The sequence below is a fragment of the Arvicola amphibius genome, chromosome 8 (assembly GCF_903992535.2).
Source record: "Arvicola amphibius chromosome 8, mArvAmp1.2, whole genome shotgun sequence".
NCBI classification, from domain to species: domain Eukaryota; kingdom Metazoa; phylum Chordata; class Mammalia; order Rodentia; family Cricetidae; genus Arvicola; species Arvicola amphibius.
In genome coordinates this window covers 28686143-28702401 of record NC_052054.1, presented here as the reverse complement: position 1 = coordinate 28702401, position 16259 = coordinate 28686143, and the positions used below count along the sequence as shown (strand labels likewise).

General features: G+C 44.5%; 1 protein-coding gene across 3 annotated transcripts in view; it reads right to left on the bottom strand.

Annotated features, from left to right (window-relative positions):
* Positions 1-2174: 2174 nt before the first annotated feature.
* Map7 (microtubule associated protein 7) overlaps positions 2175-16259 on the bottom strand; it is a 140999-nt gene continuing 126914 nt past the window's right edge. For all 3 annotated transcript variants that reach the window (XM_038338849.2, XM_038338848.2, XM_038338850.2), the window contains 9 exons: positions 15917-16188; positions 13520-13748; positions 10517-10691; positions 10103-10204; positions 9724-9774; positions 9413-9470; positions 7559-7658; positions 5090-5313; positions 2175-3544 (listed from right to left, as the gene is read on the bottom strand). In XM_038338849.2, coding sequence (XP_038194777.1) covers positions 3534-3544; positions 5090-5313; positions 7559-7658; positions 9413-9470; positions 9724-9774; positions 10103-10204; positions 10517-10691; positions 13520-13748; positions 15917-16188 — 1222 coding nt within the window. In that variant the 3' untranslated portion in view covers positions 2175-3533. The remainder of the gene's footprint in view (positions 3545-5089; positions 5314-7558; positions 7659-9412; positions 9471-9723; positions 9775-10102; positions 10205-10516; positions 10692-13519; positions 13749-15916; positions 16189-16259) is intronic.

The window sequence follows — 16259 nt, the reverse complement described above, 5'->3', positions numbered from 1 at the left end:
CCTGCGGTTACTTCTTTTAAAACAATTGACATTTCTTCTTAATTTTCTTAATCATGGCACTGATTGCTAAAGGGACTTTCCACTGTGAAGACGCGAAGTCAAATCTGTCAGACATAAAATCAATCATCAAGGAAACAAGAAAACTGCAAACAACAGAAAACATCCCTTCTGCTTACATGATAGCCTCCTCTCCCCCTTTCCCCAAAGCCTTCAGAGTGTCTCCTCCAAACAGTGAGGGGCCAGCTAGGTGTTAGGAAATGACAACCTACACTGTCTCTTGATGCTTTGGTTGTGAAACTAGCTCTTAGTGACTAAGCCATCTAGCCAGCCCAACCTAGAGTATTTCTAAGTGTGCTTTAGTTCTTACATGAAAACAGAAAGGAGCAAGGGAGGATGCTTCTTGAAAGTTAATCTTCAAAACTATGCTTTTGCTAACATGATCCAGTGACTGTATTTACAGTTCATTATGTATTTTAATGTCTAGCACAGAAAAGACTAAAGAGTAATTGATTTCCATTGGTTAAAGGGGCGGAAGGCAGAGACTGGAGGATGTCAAGTTTGAGACTAGCAAAACTGTCTTATAGAGAGCAATCACAAGAGCAAGCAAGCTAGAAAATACGAACTAAGCCTCAAACTGATATAGTGAGACTATCTTTTTAAAAATTGCATTAAGATATGTGAACTTATTGGTGTCTACTCAATTTAATATTTATTTTAATATATTATGTATAATATGTATTTTAATATATTATTACATAAATTTAATATTTGATTTGGGTTGTGATGGCAACCTGTAATAGCAGCCTCAGATTTTGAGGCAGGATTGCCATGAGGTCAAGGCCAGTTAAACAGTAAAACCACTGTAAAGATATGTTTTCAAAAGTTGCCATTACAAACCTTGAATGTGAGCTGGTGTGGTAACCCATTGTAATTTCAGGATCAGGAGGCTGAGGCAGGAGGATGGTGAGTTTGAGATGAGTCTGCATGACAAAATGGCGCCCCATTTCAAATAACACCCCCAATGAAATCATTAAAAATCTCATAATGCATATTTATGCACATGCAATAAATATGTCTATCTTGCCTTGAAAGTCCCATAGACAGCATATGAAATACCAAATTTATCAACAGCAGTCTTTGTTAGCATAAGGAATATTATGGGGTTTTCCTTGGTGAACGCAGCTTGAAAGGGAAGCGTTGCCAAGAAAAATGTATGGAGTCAAAATGTTAATGATGTTTAACAATCTAGCAATCTTGTAAGCTAATGACTTTCGGTTAGACTCGCACAACCTTTCTCCAACCTTCACTCAGGTTTAAGATGCTGTTGCCTGATTCGAACAGGGTGCCTGATTTACCAACGGTCTATCAGGGAAGAGGCTGGCAGGAACAGTTAAGTACATGGAAGAGACTTGCCCAAGCTTCCAGTGGCTCAGTTTGCTATTATGTATCCATGTGAGAAAGTCAGTTTGTTTCAGGTAGTGAGGAAATGCAGGAGAAACATACAGGTTTACCTTTCTGTAGTAGGCAGAAGCTTCCTTTAAATGAACCCTGACTGGAGAATGACCAAACTGACCTACACAATGTTCAGTAGTGTTGAAAGGAACTAAAAGCCACTCAAACCTATCCCAAAGTGAGGGTTACATTTGAGCCCCAAGCAGTCCACTTAAATGTAGTGTTCCACCGAAGACTGTTGAGGGAGTGTCTTCAAGAGCTGGCGGAAAGCAACCAGCCATTAAAAAGGTCAAACTCACTGTCTGGCACTGTAGTTTTTAACAAAATGTAATGAAACATATTACCTTTAATTAAAACTTGATCACTTAGAAAGCTTGTAGTTAATGAATATATAAACAAAAAAGGCAACTCAGTCAAAACACAATGGTTACTTTGAATATTAATAAACTTATTCCATATAGGAGAAGCTGGGGAAATGCCAGTGAAGTTCAGATGGAAGGTAATTGGAAGACTCAGGAATTAATCATGGGGAAGAGGTGTACTTTGGTAGGAGTGGCCTGGCCTCATTGCTGAGCGAGGACTACTTTGCTGACAGAATGTGTGTGTGCCTGTGAGTATTTACCCGAGCGAAGCTAAAACATAAAAACCCTACAGATAAAACTATGTCAAAGACTTTATTGGTGTTTCATGTTTGGTAGACTTAAATAAATAAAACAACTCTGTTGAACAGATTTTCTTTTAATACAGTATCTAGATGTACATGGACAACCGAATAATAGGAAAACTGCACAAATTAATGTTTTAACAAATTACAAATTGTTGGTAAAGATTATGTGCTTGGATTTAAAAGAAACAATACCATAGATGAATAGTCTCTCATTAAATCTTATAGATCAATCATTCGTTCTTTGTATAAAACCAATACATCATAGTGGTAGAAATTTATCTCCCATTAACACTCCACATAAAACCGTTTCCCTCAGCATCCCTTCTCCATTCCTCATTAGTTGTCTTTTAAGTGGGAAAATAAAATTGAATTTATATTAGCAAATGAAAGTGCAAGTTTGTACAGCCGGGCTCAGCAGCAAAGGCGAAGAAGGACGACAGAGACGAAGAGCTGACGGACACCACACAGACCAAGGACATCCAAGGAGGTCCGGGTCCCCCGCAGTCCACATCCCAGCATGTTCCCATTGCTCTGAAACGAGCAGAACCAAACTCTTTTTTGATCTAAAGAATATTAAATATTTATTTCCCCCACATCATTTGTGATCACGTAAGGCAAAGAGATAAGTCCCACCGTCACCGGGGACAGCAGCAACATACAAACTTGAGGGATAGCCCGTGCCGTCCTAAGAGTCTCCCCCGGAGTGTATCTACTAGAGCATATTCGCGCATTGCCATTGTTTAATTCATCTGTCGGAAAAAGGAGCTTTTATAAATACATTACTTAAGAGGACAGCAGATTACTTTCTTGCTCTGAAAAAAAAAAGTTTTCACATTTTCAACCTTGTTGGTGTAGTCTCGGAAAGACTGTGGCAGCTGGGTCTTCTGCAGGATGCCCATGTACAAGCTGTGTCTATGAGAGCCTGGTGGCCTGGCCATCTTCTGCTTCTACAAACAGCGTTTGCAGTAACATTTACGCAAGTAGGTTTGTTTAGACAACTCCCATTTACTCTACTTGGAGAGCAAAGAGGTACTCATTTTCAAGTATTACATTGTAAAAGGTATTTATTTTTGCCAATTTTATATATTGAAGTTTAAAAATGAAAAGATCTCTGTGAAAAATCAAGCTTTGTCAGTTTATTTTATAGTCAAATGCCTTTTTTTAAAAGTATGCAGAAAAATATTGATTTGCTAAGAAGGAACACACTGGAAAAGCCACCTCAAGGTCTCGAGATAAGGAACATTGGCGAAACGATTAGAAAAGCTGCCCAGTCTGTTGTCTTTAGCTGGCTTTAATAAGTCTTTTCAAAATGATGGTCAAGAACTCTTTAGAAAACTGGAGAGAGGTGCTCCTTCGGAGCCTGAAATTCCATTAATTATAGAAAATGTTTGCTTTGGTTCTTCAGAGGAAATGTTCATATGACTTCTACATGAAGAGACAGAAAAGAAAATAAATTAATACAGATGTATCTAAAATCTCACTTACAGAATACTATGGCAATAGCTTACATTTATATATTTCTAAAATAAAATCACCATGACTTTATATAGTATCAAGGATAAGCAATTGTGGACGTATAGCTCAGTGGTAGACTACTTGCCTAGCACACATGAGGCTCTGGGTTTGATCCCCAGCACCACAAACCAACCAAACGTAAACAAGAACAGGAGAGTGTGTGGGTGTTCACAAGCACAGTCAAGTTAATGCCAGTACTAGGAAAAATGCATGCCCTTTCAATCAAGTTTAGGGAATATCATTGACTTAGAAACTCCATGCTTTGATAATTTAAATCCATAACCTCTAAGAAAACTACATTTATTTGTCTTGCATCCTCAGTTCAATGCTTAGGGCTCCACACTTTAATGGAGGATGAAGGCATGCTTATTAATAAGTGGTCACCCAAGGGAACACGACACCGCTCAAGATGGGAAACGAGACGATTTCCCAGGGAAAGGTGATGGAAGGGTGGGCGAGCACTAAGAAGGGCATGACAGCTTAAAGGATGATTTAGAACACGGGAAGAGAAGCAGAAAACCACACGGGAGGTTTTCCTTCCCAACAAATCTGGGATGTGACATCAGGAGACGGCGCCCGCCATGTCTGTTTCCACCAACAGAACATTAAACAGGCTTAACAGTCACAAGGCCACACCGGAGGGCTAGACACTCATCTTCACAGCCTAGACGGTGGAGTTCACTAAAGCCAGGATGAGCCTAGGGGAGGAGAGGGTAAGTTTCATTTGGGAACTGGCTCACCAGGGGCCTCTTCACTTGTTCAAGTGTTAAGAGTTCCCAGGCAAAACAGTTTGACTAGAGCCCTCTCTACAGACTCCATTTCAACATCTGGGTCTGTGTCATGGGGCCGGCGGTCACTGAGCTAGTAACATTTGACACTGTTTTCTATAGCTATTGCTCTTTCTGCGGGAAGACCTGAGGTCAGCTTGTCCTGAAGACTGTACAAGCGAGACCAGGTAAGTCACGAACGAGGAATGGAGGACCCTCAGACTCTGAGGTCCTGGTTTAGAGTGCTGTTCTTACCACTGCTATTCTAACTGGGTTGTGCTGTATTTTAAAAAGACAGCAGTAACATAGGAATCGAGGTTGCAAAACACAAGTGAGAGATAATGGCAAGAGAACCCAAGGGAGTCTTCAGGTATTGACGACCTGAGGAAGAGGGACAAAGCCCCAGTTTTGTTTCCATTGAAGAAACTGGCCCAGTGGGGCATCCGTTATAGAAGAGTCTATGTCAATATGAAGTCTCTCTGATGCTGGGCACCCAGTGGTAGGTGCTCCCTGGGAGGGCAGAAAGGGCCTAGAAGTCGCCTGAAGCAACGCAAAATTCAACTTCAAAGATCCATGCGCAATCTTTTCTACAGTGGCCTACTTGTACCCTCCAAGAACAAAACAACCATTCACCCTCTTTTAGGTATCAGTTCTGATGATTACAGGAGGCAGTGGAAGACGAGCTCACCTGCAGTCTGTTGTGTTTGCACACCATCTACCTGAGGTAGGGGCCCAAGTGTCCCTTCATCAGTAAAGGCCAAAATTGGTTTCAAAGGAATTTCTGGGCTCTCACTGTTGGTTAAATCTAATCTGGATGCCTTGGATCCAGCAGGTAAGTTTATGATCTCTTCAAAGTTTTCATTTTGAACAGACATTCCATTTTCATTTGGCTGCTTTTCCAAAACTGGAGAACTGGGGAATGTGCGAGATCAAAAATAGAAAGAGTTAGAATTAAGCTTATTTTTAGAGCAAAAAATTATTTTAAAATAAGTTTACAACTTTGAAATGAAACAGGAACTCGGGGCCATAGGGATGGATCAGCAGGTGAAGGCGCTTGCTGACACAGGATCCAAGCCTGATGACCCGAGTTTGCTCCCCAGAATCCATGAAAAGTGAAAGGATGGAGCTGACATTACAGAGTTGACCCCTAGTCCTGTGTACGTGTACCCCTAAATATTACCAAATAAGGATACACCACTGACTGACCACATCACTATTAACAAATATGGGGGAGAGTTGGGGAGCGGTAACAAATTTGCATCTTCGATTAAAAAAAATTTTTTTTTTTGCTTATAATATTTACCAAATAGGACGATCTGCTAAAAAAGATCACTACCAAAAGAAACTACCAAAGGTTATCAAGTTCTTCATTTTTGTTTTGAGGCAGGGTGTCTCTATAAAGCCCTGGATGTCCTTGAATTCACTAAGCAGACCAGGCTGGCCTTGAGCACACAGAGATCCTCTGCCTCTGCCAGGGATTAAAGGTGTTCACCATCATGCCTGGCTTTCAATTATTAAAAATAAGTTAAATTACATTTATTTATTTATTTGTGTCTGAACATATACACATGCCATGATGTGAATGCAGAGGTCAGATGGCAACTTGCAGGAGACAGTTTTGTCCTTCTAACATGTGGGTCCTGAGGGTGGGACTCAGGTCAGCAGCGTCGGTGACAGTCACTGCTACTTTTGTTGGTCCCTCCCTTTCGAGCTCTATGTGCTTCTGGGCATAGTGGTAGATAACTATGATCTTAGCACTCAGGAGACAGAGGCAGGGGGATCTATCTCTGCAGCCATGAGGCCAGCCTGGTCTACCGAGTGAGTTCTAGGCCAACCAGTGTTGAGAGCCCGATCCCTATAAGATTCTGTGTGCTTTCAGTGATGAGTCTGCTCTGGGACCCCGATCCCTATAAGATTCTGTGTGCTTTCAGTGATGAGTCTGCTCTGGGACTCCGATCCCTATAAGATTCTGTGTGCTTTCAGTGATGAGTCTACTCTGGGACCCCGATCCCTATAAGATTCTGTGTGCTTTCAGTGATGAGTCTGCTCTGGGACCCCGATCCCTATAAGATTCTGTGTGCTTTCAGTGATGAGTCTGCTCTGGGACCCCGATCCCTATAAGATTCTGTGTGCTTTCAGTGATGAATCTGCTCTGGGACCCCGATCCCTATAAGATTCTGTGTGCTTTCAGTGATGAGTCTGCTCTGGGAAGAAGACAGGTGAGGAAAGCGGCTCCAGGACATAGCGAGGACCCTGCTAAGGATGCAATGGGCCTGGAGGAATCCTTAGCCGTGGCTGATGAGAATGCAAATTAGTTCTCATTGTCTCTGTGTGTCTCTCTCTGTTTTATTTATTTATTTTTCTTTTTTCCTGAGACAGGGTCTCACCCTGTTCACTCTGTAGGCCAGACTAGACTCAATGGAATGTAGCCAAGGATAATCTCGAATTTTGGATCTTTCTGCTTCAATCTTCTGAGTGCTGGGATTACAAGTGTGTGCCACTGAGCCCTGCTGTCTTGTTTTTATTTCTTTTGTGTGTTCTTCTTTGTTGTTGAGATAGGGTCCGACTCTGTAGTCCAGGCTGTCCTCAAATTAGCAGAAATTTAACTTCTTGAGTCTCTACATGTTGGAATTTCAGGCATGAACCAACCATCATACCGATTTTGTTTTTAACACAGTCTTGCTATGTAGTCCTGACCAGCCTCAAATTTGTAGCAATCTCCTGCCTCAGCTTCTTTCTTAAGTGCTGGGATTACTGAACCCAGCTTTACAATATAACAAAAGCATTGACATTCAAAGCTCTCGGTACAGGATGAATTGACTCTTTACCCCTTCCCTTTTCTCCCTTCTTTGTAGTAAGCTGACCCGAGCTTTGTGTTCTCCCTGTAGTCCAAGTTGGCCCTGCATTTTTATCCCGCTGCTTCAGCCCTCCAAGAAGCAGGGATTGGAAGCAGGCGCCAACAGGGCTGGCTGTAATATTCTTTATAGTCACTAAAACCTCACCATCAAGAGTGAGGAAAAAGGTGATTTCCTTTTTCTCAGAGTTACAAGCTCTGCAAAAAATTGTTCCAGTAAAACTCTGGCACTCCCCCTGGGGGCGAGGACACAGTGCGTGGCACTGCACGTGGTGATGGGAAAGGCCTCAGTTTTTAACTCACCTCTCTGTGGTCACCTCTGATTGCTGTAGAGTGACTCCATGTGGGCTGTCTGCAGACTCTCCATCTCCTGGGGAGGTCACACGTGGTAGTGCAGATACCTCTGGACACACCAAGGAGAGCAAAGTTAATAATCTCCTCCAATCAAATCCAGTCCCGAGGAACCAGAACTTGGATATCTGACTTGATTTGACAACGTACTACTGATGGGATTCTGGGCAGGTCAAACCCTAATCCTTCCTGGATGATGGGATCCGCCTGGCAAACTACTGTGAGCACTAAATGCATTAACACGGGCAAAGTTCTTACTGTTCAGCAGCCTGAAGGGCATAAATAAATGTTACTATTAGTTCTGGACACACACACACACACACACACACACACACACACACACAGATTTCACAAATGGAAGCCCACAGTGTGCTGTCCCTAACTTTGCCATCTAATTTGCGATATTGGAGTCCAGCTTAACATTATTGACATCTTACTTAAATCTAAGATGGGCTAAATTAAAGTTCTCTAAACCTTGATAGCCCATGCCAATGGTAACTAACATTCTTGGAAAGACCATATTATGTAAGTGGCTGGGTGAGTTGGGATCCCCGAATGGCAAGCACTAGGCTGTAGATTCAATTCTGAGCAAAGCAAAACTGTGATAGAAACACAGCTAGAGTCTCAGTAGCTAAGCATACGTCCTCCACTATCCAAGAATCACACACAGAAATCAAACCATCCTAACTAGACAGAAGGATGAAAACTAAGGTTAATTTCATTTTTATTTAAGCTTGTTTTAAATTCTCAAGAAACAATAATCTACCCCCAAACCACAATATATGAACAAGTTTCAATGAAACCAGCACACTTTAAATTTCATCTCTCTTTTGAAGTCAGGACTAACAGAAATAATGTTTAAATCTTTTTTTTTGAGACTCTTCATAAATGCAAGTTATGAACATGTAAATTTCAGCTGGAATGCAGGCTTGTAATCCTAGCACTTGGGCGTCTGAGGAAGGAGGCAAGGAGTTCTAGATTACCCTCAGATGTATAGTGAATTCAAATCCAGACTGCAATACAGAATAAGACTCTAGTTCAAACAAAACCCCAAACAGACAGATGGACAAACTCTATCCAAATGTGTACATTTAAAGCCCTTAGGGAGAGATGACTCAGTGGTTAAAATCAACCATATCAGGCAGTTCAACCAGTTGTAATTCTGCACCAAGGGAACTGACACCCTTTTCTGGCCTCTGTGAGTACATATAGATATACAGACACAGACGCACATACACACAAAGATAGATGCTCATACACACAGAGAGACACATACACAGACATACATACAGCCACAGATAGACACTTATATATACATACACATACAGACACAGACACATGCTCATACACACACAGAAAACACAGACAGTCACACATACATACAGATACATAGACATACACAGATAGACACTCATATATGCACACAGACACAGACAGACACAGACATACAGATACACACACATAGCAGACACACACACACTCACACACACACACACAGAGACATACATACATACAGATACACAGACATCCAGACAGATATACACAGATAGACACTCATATATACATACACATACACACAGACACAGACACATAGCAGACACAAACACACATACACAGATAGACACAGAGACACACACACGGACAGACACTCATATATATATGCACACTCATACACAGCAGACAGAAACAGACACATGAATCTTAAGACACTCTTTGCAGCCCTTAGAGAAGAACCGAATGCAGCCCTCACCCACTCTGACCTCCACAGTAACATCTCAACTGACTCGAATTCACTGAGAGAAATACCTGCCCCTCCAGTGAGCACTCCCTTGGTTATGTTGCCGTTGCTTTGTTCAGCAGTTTTCTAGAAAAAGGAGAAAAATCAACCTGTAAGGCCATGGGTTTGACCTCCTAGGGGATGGGGAGAGAGAGAAAGAGAGAGGCGGGGGAGGGAAGAAAGCCATGTCAAGAACAGTTAGAGCTAGCACGGCATAGGCCTGTAGTCCCTGCACTTGGGAAGAGCAGGCGGGGCCGGGGGTGTAGGTTGTTCAAGGTCAGGTTCATGAAGACCCTGTCTCACAGATCAAGAGAGTATATAGAAAAAGCCATGACAGCACCTTGTCTGCCGGCTCTGTCTTCCGAGTTCTCTTCATAATCTCTTCAAGTCGCTGCAAAAAGAACACATAAGAGTGGGTGAGATGCAGAAAGCATGCCGGCCTGGTCCATTCTGGCAATAACATAGTTCACAGTTCTCCACCCTAAACGGAGTTATTCATACAGGTAGGAGCCATTTCAGCTTCTGTGGTAGAACTAACTACTTTGGGCAAGGTGGAAATGGCAGCTTTCTTGGAATTAATAATACTGAGGGCCGTTTCTCAGGCAAGGGGAGAACATTTTGTTCCTGACCAAAAGTTCTAGTCTCTTGGTCTTCAGGCAGTTTGAGATTCAGGAAGGAAGAGGAACCGTGCTGGCTCCAAGTTTCTGCCCCAGACCTACCTTCTTCCTCTCCAGACGCTCCTGCTCTTCTCTCTGGAAATGCTTCTCCCTTTCCTGCCGGACCCTCTCTGCCTCCTCCCGGGCTCGGGCTTCTTCTTCTTTCTGAAAACAAGTTGCTTCTGCTGCTTATCCCCAGTCTATCTCGTCGGCAACCCAGCTCCCCCCACCATCAGGCAGAGGCATGGCAACTACAGGAGGAGGCCGTGATGGTGTGCAATACCTTCCTCATCGTGGAGGTGTCCTGCCCCCCTTTCTAGAGCAGTCCCCCCCCTTGCCTGCCTGGCACCTGCTTAGCAGCCCGGATCATCTGGGAGCAGGCCCCTCTGGAGCAGCTGTCAGTACATGCTTTGGGTCCATACCTGCTTTGCACCCCGCTCATCTGCTAACAGCCCCATTCTGGGGCAGGGCCCATACCTGCTTCTGCAGGCGCTCTGCCTCCTCCCTCTCCCACCGCTCCCGTTCCTCCTCAGCCAGGCGCAGGGCCAGCTCTTCTTTCTCTCGGGCCTGCTCCGCTTCCAGCCTGCGGGATTCTTCTTCCCGGCGACTTCGCTCTTCAGCCACCCTTCGAGACAATTCCTCTATCTTTTTTCTGGGAAAAGACAAGAACGAAGGCATATGACGACACTTCTTTGAAGAGAGGCCAGATATGGCAAAGGCAGTAGTTCAAAGACCTGGAGGGAAGCCCTCACTTCGGTTACATTCTAACCTGGCTATAGAACAATCCTCCCTCTCCAGCTTCATTTCTGCCAGAATGGCACACAACCACTGGCATTCTGGGGACTACTTGTCTTCTCAGATAATTTAAAATTCATCTTTAAACGGGGGAGACTTGAATACTTGAACATAGTTGAGTTTTAGTAATAATCATTAACCAATAAAAATAACCACTAAGTCCCCACTCCTCAACAAGAAATCATAATTCAAAAAATTCACATGTATGGGTATTTTGTTTGTATGTGTGTTTGTGTAATAAATGTGTGCCTAGTGTCTGTAGTGGGCACCTGATGCCCAGGAACTAGTTATACAGATGGTTGTGAGCCACCATGTGGTTGCTGGGAGTTCAATCCAGGTCCTCTGGAAGGCAGCCAGTGCTCTTAACTGGTAAGCCACCTCTCCAGACCCAGGGAAACATTTTAGGATGAGATAATAATGTTTTGTGGCAGGCCAGGAGAACAGACCATGGAAGCTTCCTATGAAATGAAGGGTGCCCCTAACCAGGCCTGAGGTCCCGTCCACCTCTGTCAAGGACAACATTAACATTAGCCTTACTAGTCCCAGAAGATGTCCAGGTAAGCAAACCATCATAGTTAGCATTAACTATCAACCTGACAGAGTCTGAAGACCTGAGCTAGGAATCCCTCACTTGAGCAATTGTCTAGATGAGATTGGAACGTTGCCGTGTCTGTGGGGACTGTCGTGATGGTTAGTTGTGGAGCAGAGCTCCAGTCTACTGCAGGCTGTGCTGCATATGCAGGCTAGCAAAGCACAGCCCTGGGAGCAAGTCAGAGCGCAGCTTGCCCCAATGGCTTCTGTTTCAGCTTCCTGCTAGAGTTGCTGCCCTGGCTTTCCTCAAAGATGGACTACGACCTGGAAGAGTATACCAAATGAGCTGTTTTCTCCCCTAAGTTGCTTCAGATGGGAGCATTTTATAAAAGCAACAGAATGAAACTAGAACACCTTCCCTGGTTATGGAGGTCTGAACAAAAATGGCCCCCACAGGCTCATATGTTTGGATGCTTTATCATCAGGGAATGGCACTACTTGGGAGGGATGAGGAGGTATGGCCTTGTTAGAGGAAGTATGTCACCAGGGGTGGGCTCTGAGGTTTCAAAAGCCTAAGCCAGGCCCAGTGTCGCTCTCTCTTCCGGCTGCCTGTGGATCAGGATGTCTATAGAACTCTCAATTACTTCTCTAGCACCATGTCTGCTTGTGTGTCGCTACAATGAGAATAGATTAAATCTCTGAAACTGTAACCAAGCCCTAATTAAATGCTTTTCTTTATAAGAGTTTGCTGTGGTCATGGTATCTCTTCACAGTAGTTGAATATTGACTAAGACAGAAGTTGGTACCAGGAGTAGGGTATCCAGAGATACTCTTTTTTTTTTTTTTTTTTTTGGTTTTTCAAGACAGGGTTTCTCTGCAGCTTTTTTAGAGCCTGTCCTGGACCTAGCTCTTGTAGACCAGGCTGGCCTCGAACTCACAGAGATCCGCCTGCCTCTGCCTCCCGAGTGCTGGGATTAAAGGGAGATACTCTTTCTAAGGTGAAGTTTTTGCATCTGACCCCTCCTACCACCAAGAAAGAAGCATAAAGTTTAGTGGGCCTATTTGGATTCTGGAGACAGCATATTCCCCACTTGGGTATGTTACTGTAGCCTATGTACCAAGTGACTCGGAAAGCTGCTAGCTTCATGTGGGCCTAGAACAGGAGAAGGCTCTTCAGCAGGTTCAGGTTGCTGTCCACTTGGACCATAGGATCCAGCAGACCTGATGGTACTGGAGGCATCAGTGGCAGATAGGGATGCTGACTGGAGACTTTGACAGACTCCTATAGGTGAATCACAGAAGAGACCTTTGGGATGTTAGAGCAAGGCTCTGCCATCATCTGCAGACAACTATTTTGTCTTTGAAAGACAGCTCTTGGCCTGCTATTTGGCCTTAGTTGAAACTCAACATTTGACAGTAGGCCACGGAGTTACCACACGACCTGAGCTGTCCACAGTGAGCCTGTGTGATCAGACCCACTACATTATAAAGGAGGGTGTGCACAGCAGCAATCTGTTATCAAATGGAAGTGGTTTATACATGACTGAGCAGGTTCTGAAGGCACAAGCAAGTTACATGAAGAAGTTGCCCAAATACCTATGTTTTATATTCCTGGTTTGCTACCAAGTATGTACTTGTAGCCTCGTGGGATGTGCCCTGTGACTGGGTGACTGAGGAAAAAGAAGACTAGGGCCTGGTTTACTGATGGTTCTGCACATTATGTAAGTAGCACCCAGAAGTGGACAGGGGAAAACCCTGAAAGACACCGGTGAAGGCAAATCTTCACTATCTGAAAACGTCTCTGCCTGGGCATGTGCACATACATTTTCCAAGCATTCAGAGAACAGGAAGGGCTATGTAAAATGTATGCAGTTGCTTGAATTAGATAGGATACTTTTTCCTTCCTTTAAACCTTTGCTTATCCATGTTGGTATGTTGCTATCCAGAAGAAAATTTGATTTTAAACATAGTTCTGGGGATGTAGAGTGTTTGCCTATCATGGACAAAACCCCAGGTTCGGTACCCAGAACCAAATAAACCAGGCATGGCACACAGCTGTAGCCTCAGCACTCTGGAGAAGGAGCAGGAGGAATGGAAGGAAGGTCAACACATTGTTGGCCGTAGGGCAAGTGTGAGGGCGCACGCAACCTTTACCTCTCCAGCTCCTCCTTCTCCCTCCTCTCCCTCTCCTCCTTCTCCCTCTGCTCTCTGGCTAACCGCCTCTTCTCAGCCAGCAGCCTCGTTGCCTCTTCTGGGTCAGTGGTGCCTGCAGAAGCCTTGGGAACAACAGTGGCAGCCGCAATAGATGGTGGTGTTGAGATCGGGGCTGGGTCTGGAGCTGGAGCAGGGGTTGGGCTTGGAACAGGGGCTGAGACTGGAGCAGCTGTACAAACAGGTACAAGGAGAAAACCAAATGGAACTAAAGCCTGAGGAACAAAACAAAAATGGCCTTCCCCATGCCCCAGGCCTGGGGTTCATCATTCTCAAAGAAAAGGGAACATCTACCACTGTGTGTGTTCTCACGGTTTCCCGGCCTTCTGTCTATCTGTAACCAAGCAACCGGTAGCAAAAACTGCATATGTAAGTGAGACATTCAACAGAGATGACACTTTGTCACCAAGTCTTATTTTTACAGCGGTTAAATCAGTTAACAACATCTACAAATGTGTACTGGGAGCCTTGTGTTAGGTTTTGAGGGACTCTGAGCAAAGTCGAGATGAGGGTTCCATTCGCCTTCTGTCACATGACGAGTACCCTTAATGCTTTGGTGACTTTGTTGCCACAGTATGAAAGCCTTTGAATGAGCATCCTTAGCACCCAGGCCACACGTCTAGGACTCAGGCCAGGCAGGCGATACCCAATGAAGAAGCTCCTCCTATTTTGATTAATTTGTAATTTTTTTTCTTTTTTGACACAATTTTTTTTTTTGTGTAGTCAGGGATAACCCAGAGCAGCATCTGATTCATGATCTTCCTGCGTTAGTCCCCTGACTATGGAGATCACGGTGTGCACCATTCTATTTTGCTAAGAGTTCTCTTTCTGGTCAGCTGTGGTGGTGTATACATTTAATCTCAGTACTTGAGAGATAGCTTGGAATACACAGTGAGACTTCTGTGTTGAAAAATCTACCCAGATCTATCTCAAGACCCAAGACACTAGGACAGCCTCATTAGGGCAGGCACACTAGCTGCTCACACACACATCGGGCAGAACATCTTCAACCGTGTTTAGAAGGTTTAGATTTAGGAAGATGACTGAGGGAGCTACTTGTCATGACTGCACACGATGGCGTGACACCAGAGCTTGGTGCTCTAGTGCCCGAAACTTCACCACCCCATCCCCTCCCGCCCCCGCCCCGCCCCGCCCCTGCTTTTCAGGCTTACAGCTCTACTCACTCCACGGAGCCCTTTCTCCCTCTCCCGCTCTTTTCTGCCCTTGGGACTGAACCTGCACTCTCTGACTGAGCTACACACCCAGACCTTCGTCTACGTTTCACTAGTCATCTCAGACAGGCCTTGAACTTGACAGCTTGTGTCGGTCTCCATCACAGCCGGCATTACTAGTAAGAAGCGGGGCCCAGTCCTTTCATTAGCGTTTTGCTTCTTGGGGTCCTCATCTTCTCCTTCCGACTGAAGCCAGCACTGGATTCTTCTTCCCCACTCTAACATGTCAGCTTGTTCTGGTTCCCATCCTCAGACTTCAAATTCTACTTTATATGAAACATTTCAACAAGAAAATATCGACTTCCTAGTTCAGGTGACTCCGTATTTCTGAATGACACTGAGTTCTCTTGCCGAAGGCAACCATTAGGTTTTCTAATCTTAGTTGGATGGTTTATTCTTTCACCTCATCCTCTGATCCAGTAGATCTGAGGTAAGGCCAGGGACCTATAGTTTGAAAAATTCTGGAAGCAACAGTTTAAAACTATTTTTAGAAATCCTTTGAAGATCTTTTAAAAAACAGAGTAGGCTGGGAAGTAGTTTGGAGTGCTTGCCTGGCAGTGGCAGAATCTGAGTCTACTACCCAGGACCTCATAAAACCAGCCCTGAAATCCTAGCAACTTGGGAAGTGGAAACAGAAAGATAAGATGTTCAAGGTCGGGCTGGAGAGATGGCTCATTGTTTAAGATCACTGGCTGCTCTTATAGGGAACCAAAGTTCAATTCCAAGTACCCGCATGGTGGCTCACAACCACCTGTTAACTCCAGGCCCAGGGGCTTTGATGCCCCCCTTTTGACCTCCACAGACACCAGGCACACATGTGGCAAACAGATATACATGTAGGCAAAACATTCATACACAAAAATTAAAAATATTAAAAAAAATCTTCAAGGTCATCTTTGGCCACACAGCGCAGTCACAATACAGAGTGGAGGAAAGGGAGAAAGCAGGAGAGGAGAGAAAGCAGAAAGAGAGAAGAGGGAGGAGAGAAGAGAGAATGAGAAAATGAAGTTCAAATATCCAATAAGAAAGACTAAATAAAACGATGTCTGAAAAGGGCAGACACAGCGAACACCAACCCACATCCCAGCACCAGTGGGTCCATTCTCACCAGGGTCAGCTGGCTCCGCAGGTGTCCCCTCTTCAGCAGTGACTTCCTCTACCTTCACCAACGGTGTTCTGCCCTTTACCGGAGGCTCACTGGCAACCTTCTTCTCGGGGTCTTTTTTCTCAGACTCCACTTTGACTTCTCTCTTGACAGGGCGGATGTTGCCGGGGGATGAGGGACGGGCCTGAGCGGAAGCAGCTTTGGCTGAGCCAGGAGGCAAGGAGGATGCTGGTCGGGGTGTGCCAGGCAAATGAGGCATGGACTTGGATGGAAGCCTGGGCAAGAAATGACAAGGACGATGGGTGTGTCAGGACGGGCTTACCAGGACTAGAGCACCCACACGTGG